Consider the following 19,927-nt stretch of genomic DNA (forward strand, 5'->3'; position numbering starts at 1 on the left):
ATGAAGCAGAGTTCCGTGCAATGGCACAAGGAATCTGTGAACTTTTGTGGCTTAGAGGATTGTTGTAGGATATTGGTGTTGTTGTCCATCTTCCAATGATGCTTTATTCTCTGTACAGCCATTAGCATTGCTCATAACCCTGTCCAGCATGATCGTACTAAGCATGTGGAGGTTGACCGACATTTCATTAAGGAGAAGCTCAAAGCCGGACTCATCTGTGTTCCTTTTGTGAAGTCTGCTGATCAGTTAGCTGATGTGTTCACTAAGGGACTAACTGGCAAAGTGTTTCTTCCTATCTTAGTCAAGTTGGGCATGCATACCATATATGCTCCAACTTGAGGGGGAGAGTTGGATTGTACAGGCTAGAATACCCCCACGGTATTCTGGACTTTTTACCTCTTTTATGATATGTACAGCCATGTCGACTTTGTTAGGGACAGTTCTATCCATGTAATATTTTCTATTCATTATAAAAATATGGCTTGGGGTCTGCCTTAGACTATCCAAGCATTCAGCTCTAGGTTTATTCCTATTTACAGATGTTTTAAACCTCCAGCTAACAAAGGCAATAATAGTTGACCTTGGGCAAAAAAGAGAGGTTACCAGCATAAGTTGTAACCATCTCAGTTGCAAACAGACTAACCCATAAAAAAAATATGAGTAGTCTTTTATTTTCAAACAGTAGGCCACATTGAAATGAACCAATTTCCAATGGGAAGTGACTATGAGTGTTGCAATTGACATACAGATTCAACTGTTACATAAGTGTTCTTCCTCATTCTATCATGAAAGGTCCCGGCTAGTCTATGCCATATTCAGACCCTTCTCTAGTCGGATGTCTTTTCTACTGACTGGCTGAAATGGCATAACTCAAAAAACCCATGAGTCACGCTGCTGAGTTTATCAGTGCACCCAGAAAATTAGAGAAAAAAAAAGCTTTTGGTTAACATATATATTTCAAAATTTTTGACCTTGGTAAGAAAGGCTAGAGATGCCTCTATTGTCTGGTTGTATCTGCATCCTTCTCCTCTTATCAGCTAGACCATAAATTCCTCTACCATCTTGAGCAACACTACCCTTATCAGCAGTTAGTGGCTGTCCTGCAATCAGAAGTTTAAAACAGTTTCTCAACCACTGTGAGAAAGCTTAAAAAGAAAAGCTTTGGTTGATACCTACATTCCAAATGTTAAAAGTTAGTAAGAAAGGCTAGGGTACCTATATTGGCTGGTTGCATTCTCCTTGTATCAGCTAGACCATGAACAGCATTAGCAGCTTGAATAATGCTAATCTTATTAGTGGTCATTGGCTGCCCTGTAAACATAATAAGTTTGAAACTGAGTTACTGAGCTTGGCATATGACTAGCTATAAAGTTGAGTGGCATACTTAATACATTATCAGTTAATAACGGTTTAGCAAACAATTCTTCATGGTTATTTTTCAAAATTTATGATCTTATCAATTATTACATATCTTTTAACAATTATTGTTTTTGGCTCTGTTGTCCATCATATTTGGATGGAGAGGAATCTTAGGAGATGGACTTCCAAATCTAGATCTTTCGACTTGATTTGGAAAGACATCTCCTTAGCAGTTTCTTCTAAGATCAGCACCATCCCTCACCGCTCCTTCATGGATACCCCAAGGAACAGGCACATTGTTGTTACCTGGGGCCTGGATAGCAATTTGTTACAGTCCCCTTCTAGTTTAAGGAGGACTTGACTCCCCCCCCCCTTCTTCCTCTTCCAGCCCCCTCCTGGGGCTTGGTAATATATATTTATTCACCAAAAAAAAAAAATTCACGCACAAACACAGGCAATACATGCAGAGACTGATTTTTAGGAGAAACAAAACTTCGTTCCCATTAGTGAAGCTTCCAAAATTATCATCTGGATAGCATGGATGATTTCTTCATTAGAGAGCGATTTTAGAAAGAGTCAGATATGTCATATTTTTGCTCTATTAAATGATGTTGGGCCTTTACAGTATTTTAACCTGTCCACCTATTCGTTTAGCTTGTGGATACATTACAGAATTTTAAAACCAGACTGGACCAATCAGTGTCTGAACTGGATGGGATTTTGTTTGTATAAACCTCCTCAATATCACATGCTCCAACGTATTGAAAAGTCAATGAGCTTAAACAATTCAAAAATCCAGACCATTCACAGCTCCAATGGGGGAAAAAGAGGCCTATTTTGGACCAAAATCCTAGCCTAAACTATTGAAACACAATAGTTAAAACAAAAACATAATAAAAAAAGGAAAAAGCTTTTCTAGGCCGGCAGGTCTAGAGGGTTTCTCTGGAGCAGCACCAAAATTTGCCATGCAGAAGGATGATTTGGCAATTTCAACTGTACTGATATCTAGAAAATGGTCTAGATTGGTCACGTCAAATTTCAGACTCAAATTTAACCATGTACACTTCTCATGTATTGGCATATTTCCTTGTACTTTCACCCAAGGTTTAAAATCTCATTTCGTTTTGGTATTTCGGTCTGATCGAAATATCCAATTTCGTATATTTCGGTCGAAATATTGTACTTTTTCTGCAAGGTTTCGGTAGGTCATTTCAGTGGGTTTTAGGCCAAGATAAGGCCTGAAACTTTATAGAAACACTATTTTAGGCTATATAAACACATGTAAATGTTCAAATTGCAAAAATAGTCACCCAAAGTGGTGTTTCGGATTTGCACTATTGATTGGCAGCATACAGTCGAATCCTAATGTATAACTTAATTAATTACACATACACATAGTTTAAGACTTTAAGTACTAGAGGGCATAATAAATTAATAACCAATAAGCAATTTAAATAAGTAAATTCACTTGGAAACATAAAGTCAATGACTCATAACGTAAGTCATAATATTAAGTACAATAAGTCAATAACAAGATGATATCAAAATTCCAAATTCCCAATACAAGTCAAGTAGTCATCAAGTGACTTAAATGTTTACAAATATTTTAATAATAATTACTCCGCAGTCCAGAATCAACCTCACTCTTAGTCCGATGGAGCCGACATGCATTGTTCTCCAACTGTAGGACATATGAATGCCACGTCATAGTCTAGGAGAAGAAACGAGTGTAGTCATCCACAGTTGCCATGTAAATTGATTCATCAACATATTGAAGGTAACCTATCCTACGATTTGGGTCACCAAACTATGAAGAACCACGACTACCCACTAATCCACCCACTGTGATATGACAGCTCTGGGAGCATGTACGAGTATGGTTAGTGGGTTGGATAGGAGAAGATGTCATCCACAACGTCCCTATGAGTGAGAGTCGTACTCAAAACTGGGAATATGGAGAAGATATATGCTCCACCGCCCAAGTCAACTGCCCATGGCCAGATGTGCTAAGAAGGTTCAATCCTGTGTTCTCCAAGTGCTTTTGGCGTAGATGAGGCAAAGATTCGAAGAACAACCAAAAATCACCAAAAATGAGTGAAGAGTGAAGCAAAAGGACCAAAAACTCGAAAAAATGCAGTCTTCTGAGCTCTCGGTTAAAATTTCGACCGAGAGTCACGAGACATTGTATATTTATAACGTGACTTTGTAACATCTTGCCGATATTCGGTGAGATGTTACAAAAGCTCAAAATTTCGCGAAATGACTAAACTATCAGTCGAAATATTGCATTTTTTGGTTTTGAAGTTGCATTTCGTTTTGAGAAGGTCGAGATACTGGAAATTCTCGAGATCTTGACCGAAATATAACGAGTTTTTGTACTATGCTTTCACCCATCCATTTATTTTTAGAAAAACTTCATTTTTCACTGGATTTTCAGAGCTTTATTTTGCCACTTGGCCAACTCTATTCTGGCTGAAAGCCTGAAACTTGACATATGAGTAGGGCCCTTGGGGTCTACCAGTTCATAAAAGCTCTATCCAATCTGCTGACTACCAAGTTGCAGATATTGGTGCTGGACTAAAGAAACACTCTAGACCTGCTACACTAGAAAAACTTCTCCCACTAAATAAATAAGAAAAAACTGCTTCTCTGAGGTTAATAAAAAAAACCAGCCATCTGAGGATTTGGAAGGACGGGAACTGAGAGATAGGAATCAACAACCATGGGAAGCACTCTATTTCCCGCTTACCCTGCCTGGTGTATTTACTTCTTCTTTTTTTTTCTTTTTTTTTGGGGGGGAGGTGTGGGTGTGTTTTCTGGTCTTTATAGAACAGAATGGGCAGGGTGAGTACTATGCTTTGGGCTCTAGCTAAAGAAGACCATGTTGTCCTCCTAAGGTAGAAACTGTTGGATGGAATAAGATTGATAAGATAGTTTAGGCTTTACAATCTTCAACCAGTATAATTGCCTTGATAAGGTCATACCAAGCATAAAATTTCAGTCAATGACCTTTGAACTTTAGAATTTCAATCAACTTTAAGTTAATGCCATGGACTGGACTGTTGAACCCTACAGTTGAGCCACTGAATGACTGAATCATCAACCTGCTTGCCCCAAACCATAGTTGTCACAACACTTAAGCGAACCTAGGCATTAGAGGAGGGAAAAAACAAAGCGAAGCCAACAAAGCACCCTTCCAGAAAATGGCGCCTGGACACCTAGGCGACAATGCCCTGACAACTATACCCCTAACAATTCTAGCTCTGGTTTATTTTAGAAACATTAATTATAACCTTGTATTTGAGATTATCATACCCTATCCCAGGATAACCAATATGACAAACAATATTGCAATGGTGGTGGTATTGGATCCTACGTATACTTTAGAATACAATTTTCAACCTTTCTATTATCTCATATGTATAGGCAAAAGGTTTAAGATAAGCAACACCAAGACGGAATACTGGAGTGTAACTTTAATAGAAAAGTGAACGACAGTGAATGGTTAGGAAATTAATGATTGGAAGATATCTCAAAGCTAAGATTTTTTATACCTTGGCTAATCATCTATAAAGGAGACATTGAAAATGTTGCAAATGGACTAAGAGCCAGGAGGATGAAATGGAGAACAGCTTTTGAAGTATTCTGTGATTAACATATAACACTAAACTCGAAGGAAATTTTTAAGGAAAGCTATAAGCCCATCCATGTAGTATGGAGCTCAAGGTAACATATAAATAATATCTGAAACGAGTATGCTAAGGTGAACGAGTAGCAAAACCACAAAAAGATAAAATAAGAAATGAATGCATTCGTTGTAATTTAGGCGGTGTTCCTAAATTACAATAGAGAGTTATTTCCAAGGATAGTAAGTTTGACTAGTCTTAAAGGAAACTTCAAATCAGTGGTTTTTTTTATTTACATATAGTTTCCACGAGGAGTTAGAAATAGTAATTTGAAGTTTGAAGTTTAGAAGGTTTTATGGGTTTCTGTATAAACTCTAATGTAACAAGAAAGGCAAGGGATGTCAATTCCCCTTGCTGCTCCGCTCCATACATATTCGTTGCACTTTCATTTATTTATGAACAGAGTTTAATAAGATTTTAAAAAAAAGAGTAAATCGCATAAGTGAATGCGATGATATTTTGATATTGGCTCAGATCTCCCATGGTGGCTTAAATTGCCTTTTTTGTGTGACTCCATAGTCCATATATCATTACAACCTGCTTCTCTATACTTCATCATTTTTATTGCAATCATCTTCAATAGTATACTTTTTGGCTGAAACATTCCTTAGAGCCATAACCACCCCTATGCACACCTTTCTAAGCCCAAGCCTTACAAATATTTCTGAAATCAACACCATCTAGACCAGTCAGCTAACCATCCCATAGGTAAAAGTGCAAGACCCTCAAACTTACCATACATCCAGCTCTTTTGTATCCCTTCTGGAAACATAGTTTTTCTCAACTTAAATTCTAAGCTTTCCTCACTCAAGCAGCAAAAGTGTGAAATTTTGAGGACGAAAATTATGTTTCTATTTAGTTAATAGTTAAATCCTATAACCTATCCCAAACCCACTGTATACAACTAGCCTTGTAGACATCAAATTATCAAAAGAACAACCTTTTATTTGATGCTACCCAGGTTCCAAACCCCAAGTTTTGGGTCGCTATGAGCCTCCCCAAATGAATAAATCCAAATATAAGGAGAAGAATGGCAATTTCATAATTTTATAAACAATATAACCCCTTAAGAGTACAGTCCACAATTGAAGGATCTAGTTGTAGATTAATTACAGAAAGAAGGGGTATTCTGGAATTTGCGAATAGGGGTAGAAATAAATGAAATCAATTTCAAGAAGGGAGGGCTTTTTAATAATGTTGTAATATTGGTATAAGGTTAGAGAATTGTCCTAGGGATATATTAGTCATTTTACCTATTCTAGAACCTTCTCCTTTCTATTATAAATAAAGCTGGCCTGTGTCCCATTAGACACAAGTCATTATTCCTCTCAGAGATTTCGTCATGGGATCAGAGCATGAGCAGGGAAATCTCTCGGGATCCACACCATAGCCTATGCTACCGCCAGGACACTAACCCAGCCACCACCGACAGCACCCTAGCACTGCCACCTCTCCTATCCCTCTCGCCTCTCTCCACCTCTCACCTCTAACCTCTCTCCCTTTCTCACCTTCCATTGAAGGCCAATCCTAAAACAGCCCTCGGTGGCTTGTTCCTTCCCACCGAGGGCCTCTTCTGTTTGTTGCTGGTTTCTCTATGCCTTAAATCCAACGTTATCAGGATGCTTGCTGGATTTTTTTGCGAGCACAATTGGGATCTGTGATGTGCAGCGGTTGTTAGAATTGTTATCTGTTCATTTGAAGTTGCTTCCTTGGATTCTAGCTATGTCAGACAGCAGTACTACGTCAACTGGAACTGAGGGAATGGCTCAGAGTAATCAGAATGCATTTCCCTCCTTCCCTATTAACCCCATCACAAGCTTGATGGGAGCAATTATCTCATGTGGTCGCACTAGTGTTTCTTATCGATTGATTCCTGTGGGGTACACTAGATATCTCACAGGTGAAGTTGAGAAACCTACTATTGTTGGTCCCTCTTTAAAGAAGTGGAGTTCAGATAACTCCCTAATAATGTCCTTTTTGATAAACTCCATGCAATCCAATATCGCACGTGGTTACCTCTTGTTGGATTCTGCTGAGAAGATTTGGCAGACTGCCAAGGAAACATATCTCAAGTTGGGAATGCTACTCAAGTTTATGAGTTACGTAAAAGGGTTCACGATATTAAACAGAAGGAACTACCCCTTTCGTAGTACTATTCGGAATTGCGAAGCCTCTGGCAGGAGCTTGATTTTAAGCTACATGTACTATTGATGCCACTAACTTCAAGAAACGTGAAGACATGCTGCGGATATATGGTAACGCCCCAAGAAAACGGCAAAGAGGCGTCCCCACCAAGAGATGGCTTAGTACCAAGGGGTTTGGGAGATCGGTGAGGGGTGCAAACTTAGTCCCACATCGTCTAGGGAGGGAGATCCTGAGCTATTGATAAAGAGTAGCTTACTCTACTTGGTATGATGTGTTTTAAAGCTGTGAGGCCCATTGGGCCAAAGCGGACAATATCATGCCAAGAGAGGGGCTGGGTCGTTATAGTGGTATCAGAGAAAACTCCCGACACCGGTGGTGGGGCCACAGCGGGGACATTGTGCTTGTAAGGGGGGGAGAATGTAACACCCCAAGAAAACGGCATACTACCAGCCCACCTCAGTGAGGTGTCCCCACCAAGAGATGGCTTAGTATTAGGGGGTTTGGGAGATCGGTGAGGGAGTGCAAACTTAGTCCCACATCGGCTAAGGAGGGAGATCCTGAGTTATTGATAAAGAGTAGCTTCCTCTACTTAGTATGACACGTTTTAAAGCCGTGAAGCCCATTGGGCCAAAGCGGACAATATCATACCAAGAGAGGGACTGGGTCGTTACATAAATGATTTTTTGGCTGGTCTCAACATTGAATATGACCAAATTCATGACCAGGTGCTCAGTCGTGATCCCTTCCCTATTCTGGAGCAACCTTGCTCTCTTGTTCAATTAGAAGAAAGCAGCCGTAAAGCCATGTTGCAGCCCATACTCAGGAACGATCAACATTGTTTACTGGGGCTGGTTCCCAGCCTAGGGGTGGTTTCACACATTCTAGTGAACGTCCCACATCTAACAGAGAACCCGTTAAGTGTGAGTATTGCAGGAAAGAACGCCACAAGGACTATTGCTGGAAATTACATGGTCAACATGCTAATGGTCGTGGCTCCTCTGATTTGGCCCATGTACATCATACTAAGATCACCAATACTACACCCGCGAGTAACTATTACAAGATGAGCTGCTACTTCTCTGGCGTCTGATGACCAAGTTAGAGCCTACAACAGCCACACCATCTACTTCTGTCAACTCTGCTCTTGCTTCCTTCGCCTCTAACTTTGTCCATTCAGGTATTTCCTTTGCTGGTCATAGTGCATCAATGGCCTCTGTTCCCTGGATTATTGACTCAGGCACCACTAATCATGTGACCGGGTCGTCGAGTAATTTTTTCAAGTATTCTCCAAGTTCAGGTAACGAACATGTTCAGGTTGCTAATGGCTCCATTTCCCGTATTTCTGGGAAGGGATCCATTCAGTGTTCCTCCACCCTTGCTTCATCTTATTTCCTTCATGTTCCTAATTTTTCAACTAACCTTCTTTCTACAAGTAATCTTACTCGTGATTTGAATTGCAAAGTCACCTTCTTCCCGTCTCATTGCGTTTATTAGGACTTGGTGACGGGGAAAACGATTGGCAATGGTAGACTCAGTGGTGGCTTATACTTGCTTGAGGACTCTGCTATCGCTCCTCAGGCGCATCAATTGGATTCTTCTTCTACAGCTTTATTTGAGTTATCTCGGTGGCATAAACGTTTGGGCCATCCACCTCTTAGGAGTTTAGCTCATGTTTTCCCCATTTATTCAAGCAATGTAATCCGAACAATTTTTTTTGTGATGCTTGCATTTTTACCAAGCAAACCAGAAATGTTTATCCCCTTTCAAATAATATAAGTACAGACCCTTTTCTTTTAATACATTCTGATGTGTGGGGTCCTCCCTGGTGTGATTCTGTGACGGGTTATTGTCGGTTTGTAACTTTCATTGATTGTAATACTCGGCTTACATGGGTCTACTTGATGCGCAACAAAAACAAAGTGTTTCGCTGTTTTCAAATACTCCACGTCATGATCAAAACATAGTTTGAGGCTAAAGTGAAGATTCTACGCAGCGAGCATGGTACTGAATACAAGGAGGGCACTTTTCAATCTTATTTGTCTGATCAAGGTATCATTCACCAAACAAGTTGTGTTGATACTCCCATAGTTGTCATGGCGTCCTGGCGCTGGAGAGGGTTGCATGGCGACCTACGCCATGGCGTCCCTCTTTGATTTCTTCTTCCTGTCTCTCTTTCCCTCTTCAATTTCTTCTTCCTGTCTTCGATTTCTTCTTCCCTCTTCGATTTCTTCTTTCCCTCTTCAATTTCTTTCGATTTCTTCTTTCCCTCTTCGATTGCTTCTTCGATTTCTTCTTCCCATCTTCTTTCCCTCTTCGATTTCTTCTTCCTGTCTTCTTTCCCTCTTCGATTTCTTTCGATTTCTTCTTTCCCTCTTCGATTTCTGAATTTTCTTCTTAAAACTTGAGAAACAATAGAGAAAAAATAAAACATGGCTTGAGTATACATCTATTAACACATTAAAAATAGAGAAAATAAAAAATAAAACATGGTCGACATGCCGCCATGGCAACGATGGCAGGCGACATGTCAATATATCGACGTGACACCCCTCCACCGACTTGGATCGCCGTGACGCCGTGACAACTATGGATACTCCTGCCCATAACGGGGTGACTGCACGGAAGAATCATTACTTATTGGAGGTGGTTCGCTCGTTGATGTTTGAGATGCATGCGCCTCTACGGTGTTGGAGTGACGCTATCCTTACTACTGCCTATCTGATCAACTGGATCCCTTCTCAGGTTTTGGCTGGCCGCTTTCCCTTGGATGCCCTCCAAGGTTCTAATCCTTTTATTCTGCCACCAAAGGTGTTCGAGTGTGCATGTTTCACTCACAATCATCATCAGAAAGGGAAATTTGATCACCGGGGTCTTCGATGTATTTTCCTTGGCTACTCTGCTATGCAAATGGCTACAAGTGTTACCATCTGTCGTCCCGCCGTATGTTGGTTTCCATGAATTTGGTCTTTCATGAGATTGAGGCTTACCACTCTGGGTTGACACTCTTTAGCGCATACTGGTGAAGATGTGCCGCTGATTTTCCCTTTTGACAACAACCCTGCAGATGACTAATTGATTTCTCCTGATGATGCCAATCCTCCTATTCAAGGGGAGACTACTAACATTGCAGCTGACAGCAAACCATTACAAGTGTTTGTTCAGAGTTGCTCTCACAAACAGCAAGATGATATCACTACCACCGCTTCTCTACCTTACCACTCGCTGCCCTTGGACCCAAGTTCTCCTACTACTGAGTCTGGTAATGTTCCTCCTTCTAATGATCCTTCTCTTGAGTTACCCATTGTTGTCCATAAAGGAACTAGGACTTGTACTCAACATCCTATTTCTCACATTGTGCCTTATGACTCTCTTTCCCCTTCCTATCGTGCCTTTATGCTTTCTCTGTCTTCTATTTCTATTCCTCAAAATTGGCAGGAAGCTATGGCAAACTCTCGCTGGAAAGAAGCCATGTTAGAATAAATGAAGGCTCTTGGTAAGAATGACATGTGGGAGCTACTAACTCTTCCTCTAGGCAAGAAACTCGTGGGTTGCAAATGGGTCTTTACTGTGAAACAGAGAGCTGATGGAATTGTGGATAAAAGCTAGGCTTGTGGCTAAGGGATTCAATTAGACCTACGGCATTGATTATCAGGAGACTTGCTCTCGTTGTGAATATGAACACTATTCGGGTGATTCTCTCGTGTGCTATTAATCAGGGATGGGAGCTGCAACAGCTCGATGTTAAAAATACATTCCTTCATGGTGAGCTTGAAGAGGTAGTGTACATGGAACATCCTCATGGTTTTTCAAGTAAGGGGACTCAAGGGAAGGTGTGTAAGCTGGAAAGTGAGTTGTATGGATTAAAGCAGTCTCCCAGAGCATGGTTTGGCCGCTTATATAAGGCTATGGTGTCTATAGGGTATACACAAAGTTAAGCTGATCATACTCTGTTTTTTAAGCGATTTGGCGCACATACCACCATTCTTAGTGTTTATGTCGACGATATCACTGGGACAGAGAGTGATCCAGCTGAAATTTCCAAACTAAAAGGTTACCTGGGACAAGAGTTAGAGGTTAAAGACTTGGGTCAGCTACAGTATTTTCTGGGCATTGAAGTAGCGTTCTAGACAAGGCATCTTTCTCTCCCTACGAAAGGATACCCTGGATCTTTTATCTAAAATTGGAATGCTAGGGAGTCGTCCTATTGATACACCTATAAAGGCTAATTCTCATTTGAAGAGCAAGGATGGAGACCCAGTTGATAGAGGACAATACCAGTGGGCAGCAGCTGATGCAGCATTAAGCCTGAAGAAGATCCCTCAGCTGTTTTGGTCCATATTAGAACTAGAACCAAACTGCAGGGCCAAGAACCAAGCCCAACCATGGTGTATGCTGGCCAGGGGTCAACCCCTGCGTTTCCGTTGATTTTGGGACTCATGTGGTTCAATCCTTGAAGCTTCCAGAATTTTAGAGTTGCTAGTTACATGTCTTTTCTTTTCTTTCGGTACTTGTCTTTTCATACTCCTAGGTGTATTAATATAACTTTTTAAATTTCTTGACTAGGAGTTTAAGAGTTAAAGTCTAAACCATTAATTCTTTATTGGTATTAGTTTCTAGATGAGTTATTATTTTAGGGACTCCAATAGTTGTGTGCTAAGAATTAATTTTCTTGGAGTTAGTTTCTAGAACTTTAAGAGTTACTTTTTCTTTAAATACTACCTTTGTAGCCAACAAATGTAACATTGAGATTGAATTGAAAAAATGAAACTAAAGCCTTGCTGGCCAAGTAATGCGTTGAGCATCCCCTCCCCCTCTCAGTTTTGGTGAGTTCTTTCTCTTTCCTACCCTCTCTCTCTCTCATATTTTCTTCCCCTTATCTTCTTTAACTTTCAATCTCTTATCTTCTTCTTCTCTTCTTGAATTTGACCCTTCCTCTTCCACCTGACCCATCATCTTTCCTCATCCCTGAGGCACCCCTTTGCTACCCCTAAACCAGAACCTGATCTATTTCAGAGCTTAGCCTTCCAACCTACGCAGCGGCTGGTTGGCCGATTGATCTATCTCACATACTTGGCCAGATATAGCATATGGTGTGAGTCTAGTGAGCCAATACATACACGATCCACAAAGCACACACTTGGAGGCAGCGTATCGTATTCTTTGGTAGTTGAAGTCAGCTCCAGGGAAAGGAGTACTTTTCTCTCCCCATGGTCAAATGAAAGTTGAGGCCTTCACAGATGCTGATCGGGCCAGTTTACCAGATGATCGTAGAACTATGACTGGCTACTGTACCTTTGTTGGAGGTAACCATGTGACATGGCGAAGTAAGAAGCAGACTGTAGTTGTGCAATCTAGTACGGAAGCTGAGTTCCGTGCCATGGCGCATGGTATTTGTGAGCTACTATGGCCCAAAGGTCTTCTACAGGATCTAGGTGTTCCCACTCAACCACCTATGATGCTTTATTGCGACAGTATGTCTGCAATAAGCATTGCTCATAATCCGGTTCAACATGATAGAACCAAGCACGTGGAGATTGATCGTCATTTTATCAAAGAGAAGATAGATCAGACATGTCAACGCGAGTAGTTCCACAGTTTTTACATATAATGTGAATCTAGCTTAGTTTCTCAACACTTCAACCAAAAAAATGCAAGTTCACCTTAATCCCCTTCTTCTAATAATCACATCAAATGCCTTGGTTTTCTATACATTAAAATCTTTAAACTAATGGCCACTAAAGTGATGCAGCAGCAAACTAGTTAGGTCAGACTGAAACAAAGACGAACATATAGGATTAATTCTGAGTGCCCAATGGGTTATATGGGCCATGGGCTTAGTATTTTTGGGTTTTCCATTGTAATGGACCAATTCTATAAGCTCAAATATGAGGGATTTCAGACCTACACGAAATTAGGTTTTATTTCTTTACAGTTTCTAGAGACTTTCTTTTTCTAAGAGTTATAGTTGTAATGGAACTTCCCCTTAACCCTCACATGGGAGAGTTTCCTTTTTCTGTTTTTCTTTAGTTCTATAAAAAAAAGAGAAGGGGCTACAAAACTCCTCATAATGTTGAGATTCAAACATAGCTTTTGCTTGTTAGCTCTTTGAGATCAGAGCTCCTTTGCTGTGAGATAAAGTGAAGCCCTTGGTGGGATGCCAAGTTGGACTGGTGAGATGTAAGTCAAGCTCTAGATGAGAGGCCTATTCCATAACCTTCTCTATCTTTCTTCTTCTCTTTCACAAGGTCAGTTTTCTGTTGTTTATCCTTTCTACGCATACAAGTTCAGATTCTGTTTTATTCTTCTATTTTCTAATCCATAAAATAACCATTGTTAGCTCTCTTTCAGCTTTCAGATCACTTTCTAGTGTTGATAAATCAGTCATGAGTCCATGGTACTAAATCTCGTTTCGTTTGGTGTTTGGTCTGACGAATTTCAGATACAATTTCAAATCTCGTCAAATATGGTATTTTTCTGTGGTGTAAAATGCCAAAATGTCGAGATTTCAAATTTCAACGAGATGACAATTTCATCGAATTTCCAAATATTCTTTAGACAGGTCGAGATACTAATATTCGATATCTCGACGAATTCGAGTTTTAGTACTATGCATGAGTCAACTCCATCCATAGCAGTACTTCTAGCTTAGTTTCTATTTTCTACATTTTCTAATTGCTGAAGTTACTTGTTATTTTCTATCCACCTTAGTTTCTAAATCTGAACCTCGTTTATATTTGAGTTTAACTTGCTATTTATTGACTCCTACTTGCTGTTTTCTATTGGTTTCTGAATCAGAGTTTCTATTTTTGTTACCTGCTATTTTGGAGACTACCCCATGTCTCCAAATCTGACCATTAGATCAACATAAGACGTAACAGACTTGTTCTCCGTGACAAATAGACCATTCGACCAGAATTTCATGCATAACTGAGTTATTTAAATAGAGTAATCTCATTTTTTCTCAATTCAGGTTCTGTCCCTATACCCGCGATCCTGTCGCAAGTTGATCTCCCACTAGATTTCAGTAATTCGAGATTAAGCACTGCATTAATTTGTACTAAAGCTATGGAGGGCAGCATAACCACTGCGTTGATGGGATAATATCAAGGGTTGTTGAATTCTACCTCAAGATTAAAGGATGATCACATGGGTCTGATTCAGATAAACTTGTTGATGAATTTTTTCAAGCCGGGGAGAACTGATGTAGCAGCAAACCACCAGAAAACCAGGGCCATCGTTGGGTCAGACTAGATCATGAATGGACCAAGAGGCTTAATTTTGAATGCCCAATGGGTTATATGGGCCATAGGTTTAGTATTTTGGGGTTTTCTGTAATAAGCCAATTTTATAAGCCCAAATATGAGGGACTTAAAGCCCATGTGAAAATAGGAGTTTATTTTCTTAGATTTTCTAAACTTTCTTTTTTCTAAGAGTTTTAGTTGTAGTGGAACTTCTTCTTAGCCCACACATGGGAAAGCTTCCTTTTTCTGTTTTTCCTTAGTCCTATAAATAAAGAGAAGGGGCTACACAAGTCCCCCAAGATTTTGGGATTCAAACATAGATTTCTTAGTTCTGTGAGGTTCAGAGCTCCTTTGCTATGAGATACAGTGAAGCCCTTTGTGTGATACCGAGGTAGCTTGCTGGGATGCCAAGTTGGACTGCTGAGATGCTAGTCAAGTTTTTGGTGAAAGGCCTAGTCCATATCTTTCTCCTATCTTTCTCTTCTCTTTTACAACTTACAAGGTCAGTTTTATGTTGTTTACCCTTTCTGCGCATACAAGTTCAGATCATTGCCCTAAATTCTTATGGTATAAGGGTTTTATCTAGCCTTTATAATAATATCAATGAACAAGATCCCGTTCTGGCTCTCTTGGCTACCCTTACTACTATTAAGAACCAGAAAACCTCAGAAATTAGTTCAATGATCAATACCTAAATAGTTAAATCCTTACCATAAACCTTATCTAAACAACACGAAAATTGAAGAGTTAGAGAGTGCCCAGCCAATGATTAGTAAAAATTTAATTCAGAAACATTATTATTAGATTGAGGTTCCAATACATATTCCGAGAAACACTATTGAATAAATAGATAAGGTCAGTCATAGTAACACATACCAAGAGTCCAATACTGATGCTGAATACTCTAAAAACACTAAAAATCCAGATAGATTAAGTACCAATTGCAATTAGTGGAAAGAGAAAAAAAGGTACAACAAATATCAATCATAAGATAGCTAAATAAATATAAAAGGTGGCACAACATCTGACATCTCATATTCACTTATAAGTTATGTCAAAAATATGCTTGGAGCCAATGGCATGGAGTATCTTCTGTATACCTGATTGATATTGCCCAGTCACGTATCTTTGATCCCCAACCAGACGATGATCTGTGAATTCACTTGAGCAGCCCTCAACAGAATTCCCATAACCTTGATGTAGTTGCATTGAACCTAAACCATTGGTCCTCACTGAAGTACCAGAAATCGGTGCTACCCTAGACAGCAGAGCCGGGTCCATATTAAGCAACCCAGCTTGGGTGCTGCTAGCGGGTCTAGATTTGATGGCAGAATAACCATGAAATCCTCCATAAGGATCTGTATTTGCACATCTTGCATCTGCGCATCCTCCAAGTTTTAAGTTCTTGCCATATTGCAGGGGAAAATTATGTTGCATTATACTTGATGGTGTTTGGAAGATATTGAATGGGCTTGAATTGATGTCAGCATTGAAAACACTGCCATCATTGGTGGACCAGGTATCATTACCCCCATTGTGGCCAAGACTCAAAAGTTTATCATCAGCCTGTGCCCTGTGAAAGATATCTGACTGGGTGGCAACATCCCTGGCAATATTGAAAGAAATACCTCCCGCTTGGTCACTGGGTTGAAACCCAGTGCTACCTCCAGGTTTAATACTTAAGAAAGTGCCATCAATCTGCTCTGGAGAAAGGTTACCAGATTGACCTGCCCTAATCATGAAATTGTTACCAGCCACAGAGTCGCTATGATTGTGCCCTTTATCTAAAACTGGTCTGTTACCTCCAATGCTTAAGAAATTCTTATGGATCTGTGGGCCATGATTTGCATTGAAAGTGAGTCCATTGGAGTTGAGGTTAGTACAAGTTGCCATTGCAATCTGACTATTTGTCAGAAACTCTGGGGCTATGCCATCATCAGTATAAAGGTCATCGGGTTGAACCGTAGTTGTCATGACATTGTCACAAATAAATGACTCCCCATGATCATCTGATTGATATACAACTGGTGCTTTATCAGATCGAACTGCACTCATCATGCCATTACCACCAACCACTGAGTACCCACAATCAGGTGACTCGTATAAAAAAGGTGGGTTACCTTCAAAACTAACATTTCTAGGGAACTGTGGCCTATGTACATGACTGAAGTGGTGAGCATTGGGCACAACTCCAGTAGCAAATGCTGTCCCAACTTGACTATTTGTTCGAAATTCTGCTGCAGTGCTGCTGCCAACGCCTATGGAACTTCTGTCAAACTGTGGACTCTGTAAGCAATTGAGTAGGGCAGCCCCACTCATGACATTTTCATCATTGACACTGAGACCATAAGGTTGACATGTATTGGCCATGCTGAGAGAAAGTGGATAAATTGGTCGAGGCCTGTACAAGAAGGGCCTCTGATCAAATCTCACATTTGGATTGCCATGTGTGGTCCCAATATGATGGAAAGAATCTTGTAAAGTCACTGGCAATTCATTCTCTATAATATACGTCCTGTTTGCTTCATCATAACCCATGGAAGCAGGAGTCTTAGGTGGGCTATCCACACGATTAAGATCAATTTGCTCCATTGAATAACAAAATCCAAGAAAACAGAAGTCTCTTAGTCAGTCTACTTCTCTACCAACAAAATTCTGAAATTGCTGGAAACATGTGGAGGGAGAAAGCAATAGCACAATATGCATTTGTTGATTTCAAGTCGTTTCCACATCAATCTTACCAGCAGCAAGTTCCCTGCACAGAGGTCCAACATTTCAGCAAATCTCTGTCCTCTTATTGAATTTTCAATGTCAACTTGATAGCAAAATAAACATGAAATGTCCAGAAAACGAACACTAGGAAATGAAAAATAGATTGCACTAAAAGTCAAAAAGAACTTCAGATTTTCAGGTTTGCACCAAATTCAATCACAAAACTGTCTAAGTTGTTAATCTAGTCAGCTAAATCGTAATAATCAGATTTAATCACATTAAAAAAAAAAAAAAAAAAAGGGTTCAGTACAAAATACAAGGTGAACGTATAGGCAACTTTTCCCCCAAGAAAGTTATCTTGAAGGGGCTGTTTGAAGGGTTTAGGGCCTAACTAAGCACATAGACTGGAAATCATTCCAATAAACTCATTTTCGCTACAATAACATCTAATGGGGCTATAAAGACTGAAAAGAACACACAAAAAACCACTATACAATCAAATAAAACGAAGATAAAACCAGAAATTTAAAAGAATTCGTATCAGAAGTCAATTACATTAATGAAACATCAACACATGACGATTTCAAGGAAAGATTCTTACCAAAAATCTTCTGTTAGCTTAGTTTTCTAGTTCGAGTTAAAAAGACTTGCAGGTTGGGAATTGGGAAATGGCCACAGCGGAAGGGAGAGGAAGAGCGATAGGGGATTTGGCGCTAGGGCTCAGGACTTTAAAGGGTTCGGTGTGGGACCCACATGTGTGCGACTCGCTGGACGATAAAGCGCTGACAGGTAGCAGCAAAACGCTTCTTCTTTTTTTTTCAAACCAGAAACGCCTAGTCATCGGGGCTGATAGAAAAAAATATCCGCTAGTGTTGTGGGTATCAATAATCGATTCGGTTGTTCCACATGATGGTCGCGGGTTTGAGTTGGTATGCAAAGCAAGGGTAAGGCTGTGAATATTATGAATCTAAGGGTGTAAATCGGTTCAAAAAACTACAATGGGGTTGTACAACCTACGTTCATCGACAGACCTGTAACAAGAATCACAGAAGAGACACCAGAGATGACCGAAACAGACTTCGGGGGACTCTCCGATGCCTAGGCCAATTTTCTGGCAACAATGAAGAATTGCAGAGTGAATTCACACAGCTTAGACTTCGATCCATACCTGTTCGAGTGAGGCCCTATTAATAGTAAAGTACCTTGTGTTGTATGGCGTTGATGAGAGTCCCCCTTTGGTTCATTGTCTTGCCCAAGTTAGTAGTTTTCTTTTGGGAAACATAATAGATGTGGAGAATCTTCCTTGTGTTAAGCTTCTATATTTCAGAAATCCCCTAGCAAATTTGAGGACTGAATCCCCGGTGCATCAAGCCTTCTTAGGCGGCTAAGATACTGCGAAACCGGTTTTCTATACCGAGTAGGATACAATTAGTAGGCCAGATTATTTTACCCATATCAGAGCCCCCCCCCCCATTCCCTCAGCTCAGATATGAGTTGCGAGAGTAGTTCTTACAGATCGCCAAGTACGAACTATGTAAGTGGTGTTCCCAGCTCTAGACCATCCACAGCATTTTCTCATGCCACGAGGCAGAAGTTGAAGAGATGGCAACTGTCTTGGGAACTCGCGAAGGTTTCAGGGGAAGCTGTTGGAGCCTTTCAAATTCCAAGTTCTCAGTTTTCACGCCTCCACTGTTTCTAGGGGAGTCGAAGGGACGCTGACACATCGTCACAATCCCGTAAAATATAGGATTACTTCATCCAAGCGTTGGCAAGAATGCATCTAGGCCGTCGAATCATCTTTATAACGAGACCTTTGGCTTAACTTTCAAGCTTCTATTCTTGCATTTCGTTTTTGTGGATTTTCCTCTTAGTTCCTATCTTCCTCAGAGGTCGTCGTGAAAGGATTTTGCTCCATTCTTAGCCTTCTTCCTGAGTTGATGCAATCAGTAAGTGTTTCTCTTCTTCCTTTAGAATGCCTGGCTATGTTGGCTCTGGACTGGCTAAGGATCACCCTGATCGCATCCATGGCATGAGTTCAAAGTCTGATTCTGAGAGAACTCGGTCTTCTTCTACCTCTTCTACTAGCAGCCTTTGTTTTCCTTATTTCCTTTCTCTTTCAGTATTCTTGTTTTCTAACGTACATCTTATCTTCTTCAGTTAAGTTGGACTCGAGCAAGTTGGAGGTGAGGATGAAGAGGAACAAGGAGGCCAAAATCTAACCTCCGCCTCCCAAGGTCAAGATAGTTCATGAGGGAACCATCGAAGAAGGTCCCAATAAGAAGCGAAAGTTTATTCCGGAGACGGGTTCTGGCTCGTCTCTGCTATGCGGGGCAAAAAGAAGGAGCCCACTGCTGATAAGGGCAAGAAGCATGTCTTGGTTGATCCTCTCCCTCCTAAGAAAGGGAAGGGAATCATGATAAATGATGTGGCCAAGTCCTGAGGTGCGGGCAAAAAAGGTGGAAAGACAGTGTTCGAGCCATGACCTCTCGAGCCTACCTGTCGACATGAGGCGGCACTCCTGTATTCTCCTGGAGTTAAGGTAGGCAACTTCGCGTAGCTCGTGGTAGCTTCTATCAAGCATCCCTTTGACACGTCTTTCTTCATCCCTTCCTGGGGTCAGTGTTGATCAATCAACACTTGAGTCTGTTGATGTGGTCCAGGAGCTCCTCTTCAAGAGTCGCCTAGAAAGAGACACAGTCCACACTTGGGAGTTGGGCAACAAAATGTTATTCTAGAGGACTTTTCAGATGTTGACCTCGATAAGTGTTGCTTTGTTTCTATTTG

The 19,927-nt window shown here is 40.5% G+C and overlaps 1 protein-coding gene across 3 annotated transcripts in view; it reads right to left on the reverse strand.

Moving 5' to 3' along the window:
- The window catches only part of LOC122646862, a 41,374-nt gene extending 23,495 nt beyond the window's left edge, over window positions 1-17,879 (reverse strand). For 2 of the 3 annotated variants that reach the window (XM_043840482.1, XM_043840484.1), the window contains exons 1-4: window positions 17,745-17,876; window positions 15,532-17,186; window positions 1,216-1,311; window positions 972-1,100 (exon numbers count right to left, since the gene is read on the reverse strand). In XM_043840482.1, coding sequence (XP_043696417.1) covers window positions 972-1,100; window positions 1,216-1,311; window positions 15,532-17,023 — 1,717 coding nt within the window. In that variant the 5' untranslated portion in view covers window positions 17,024-17,186; window positions 17,745-17,876. Of the gene's footprint in view, window positions 1-971; window positions 1,101-1,215; window positions 1,312-15,531; window positions 17,187-17,744 lie in introns of all 3 variants that reach the window. The other variant, XM_043840485.1, reaches the window with a different exon arrangement.
- Window positions 17,880-19,927: the final 2,048 nt, after the last annotated feature.

The sequence above is a fragment of the Telopea speciosissima genome, chromosome 11 (genome assembly GCF_018873765.1).
Source record: "Telopea speciosissima isolate NSW1024214 ecotype Mountain lineage chromosome 11, Tspe_v1, whole genome shotgun sequence".
Lineage (NCBI taxonomy): Eukaryota > Viridiplantae > Streptophyta > Magnoliopsida > Proteales > Proteaceae > Telopea > Telopea speciosissima.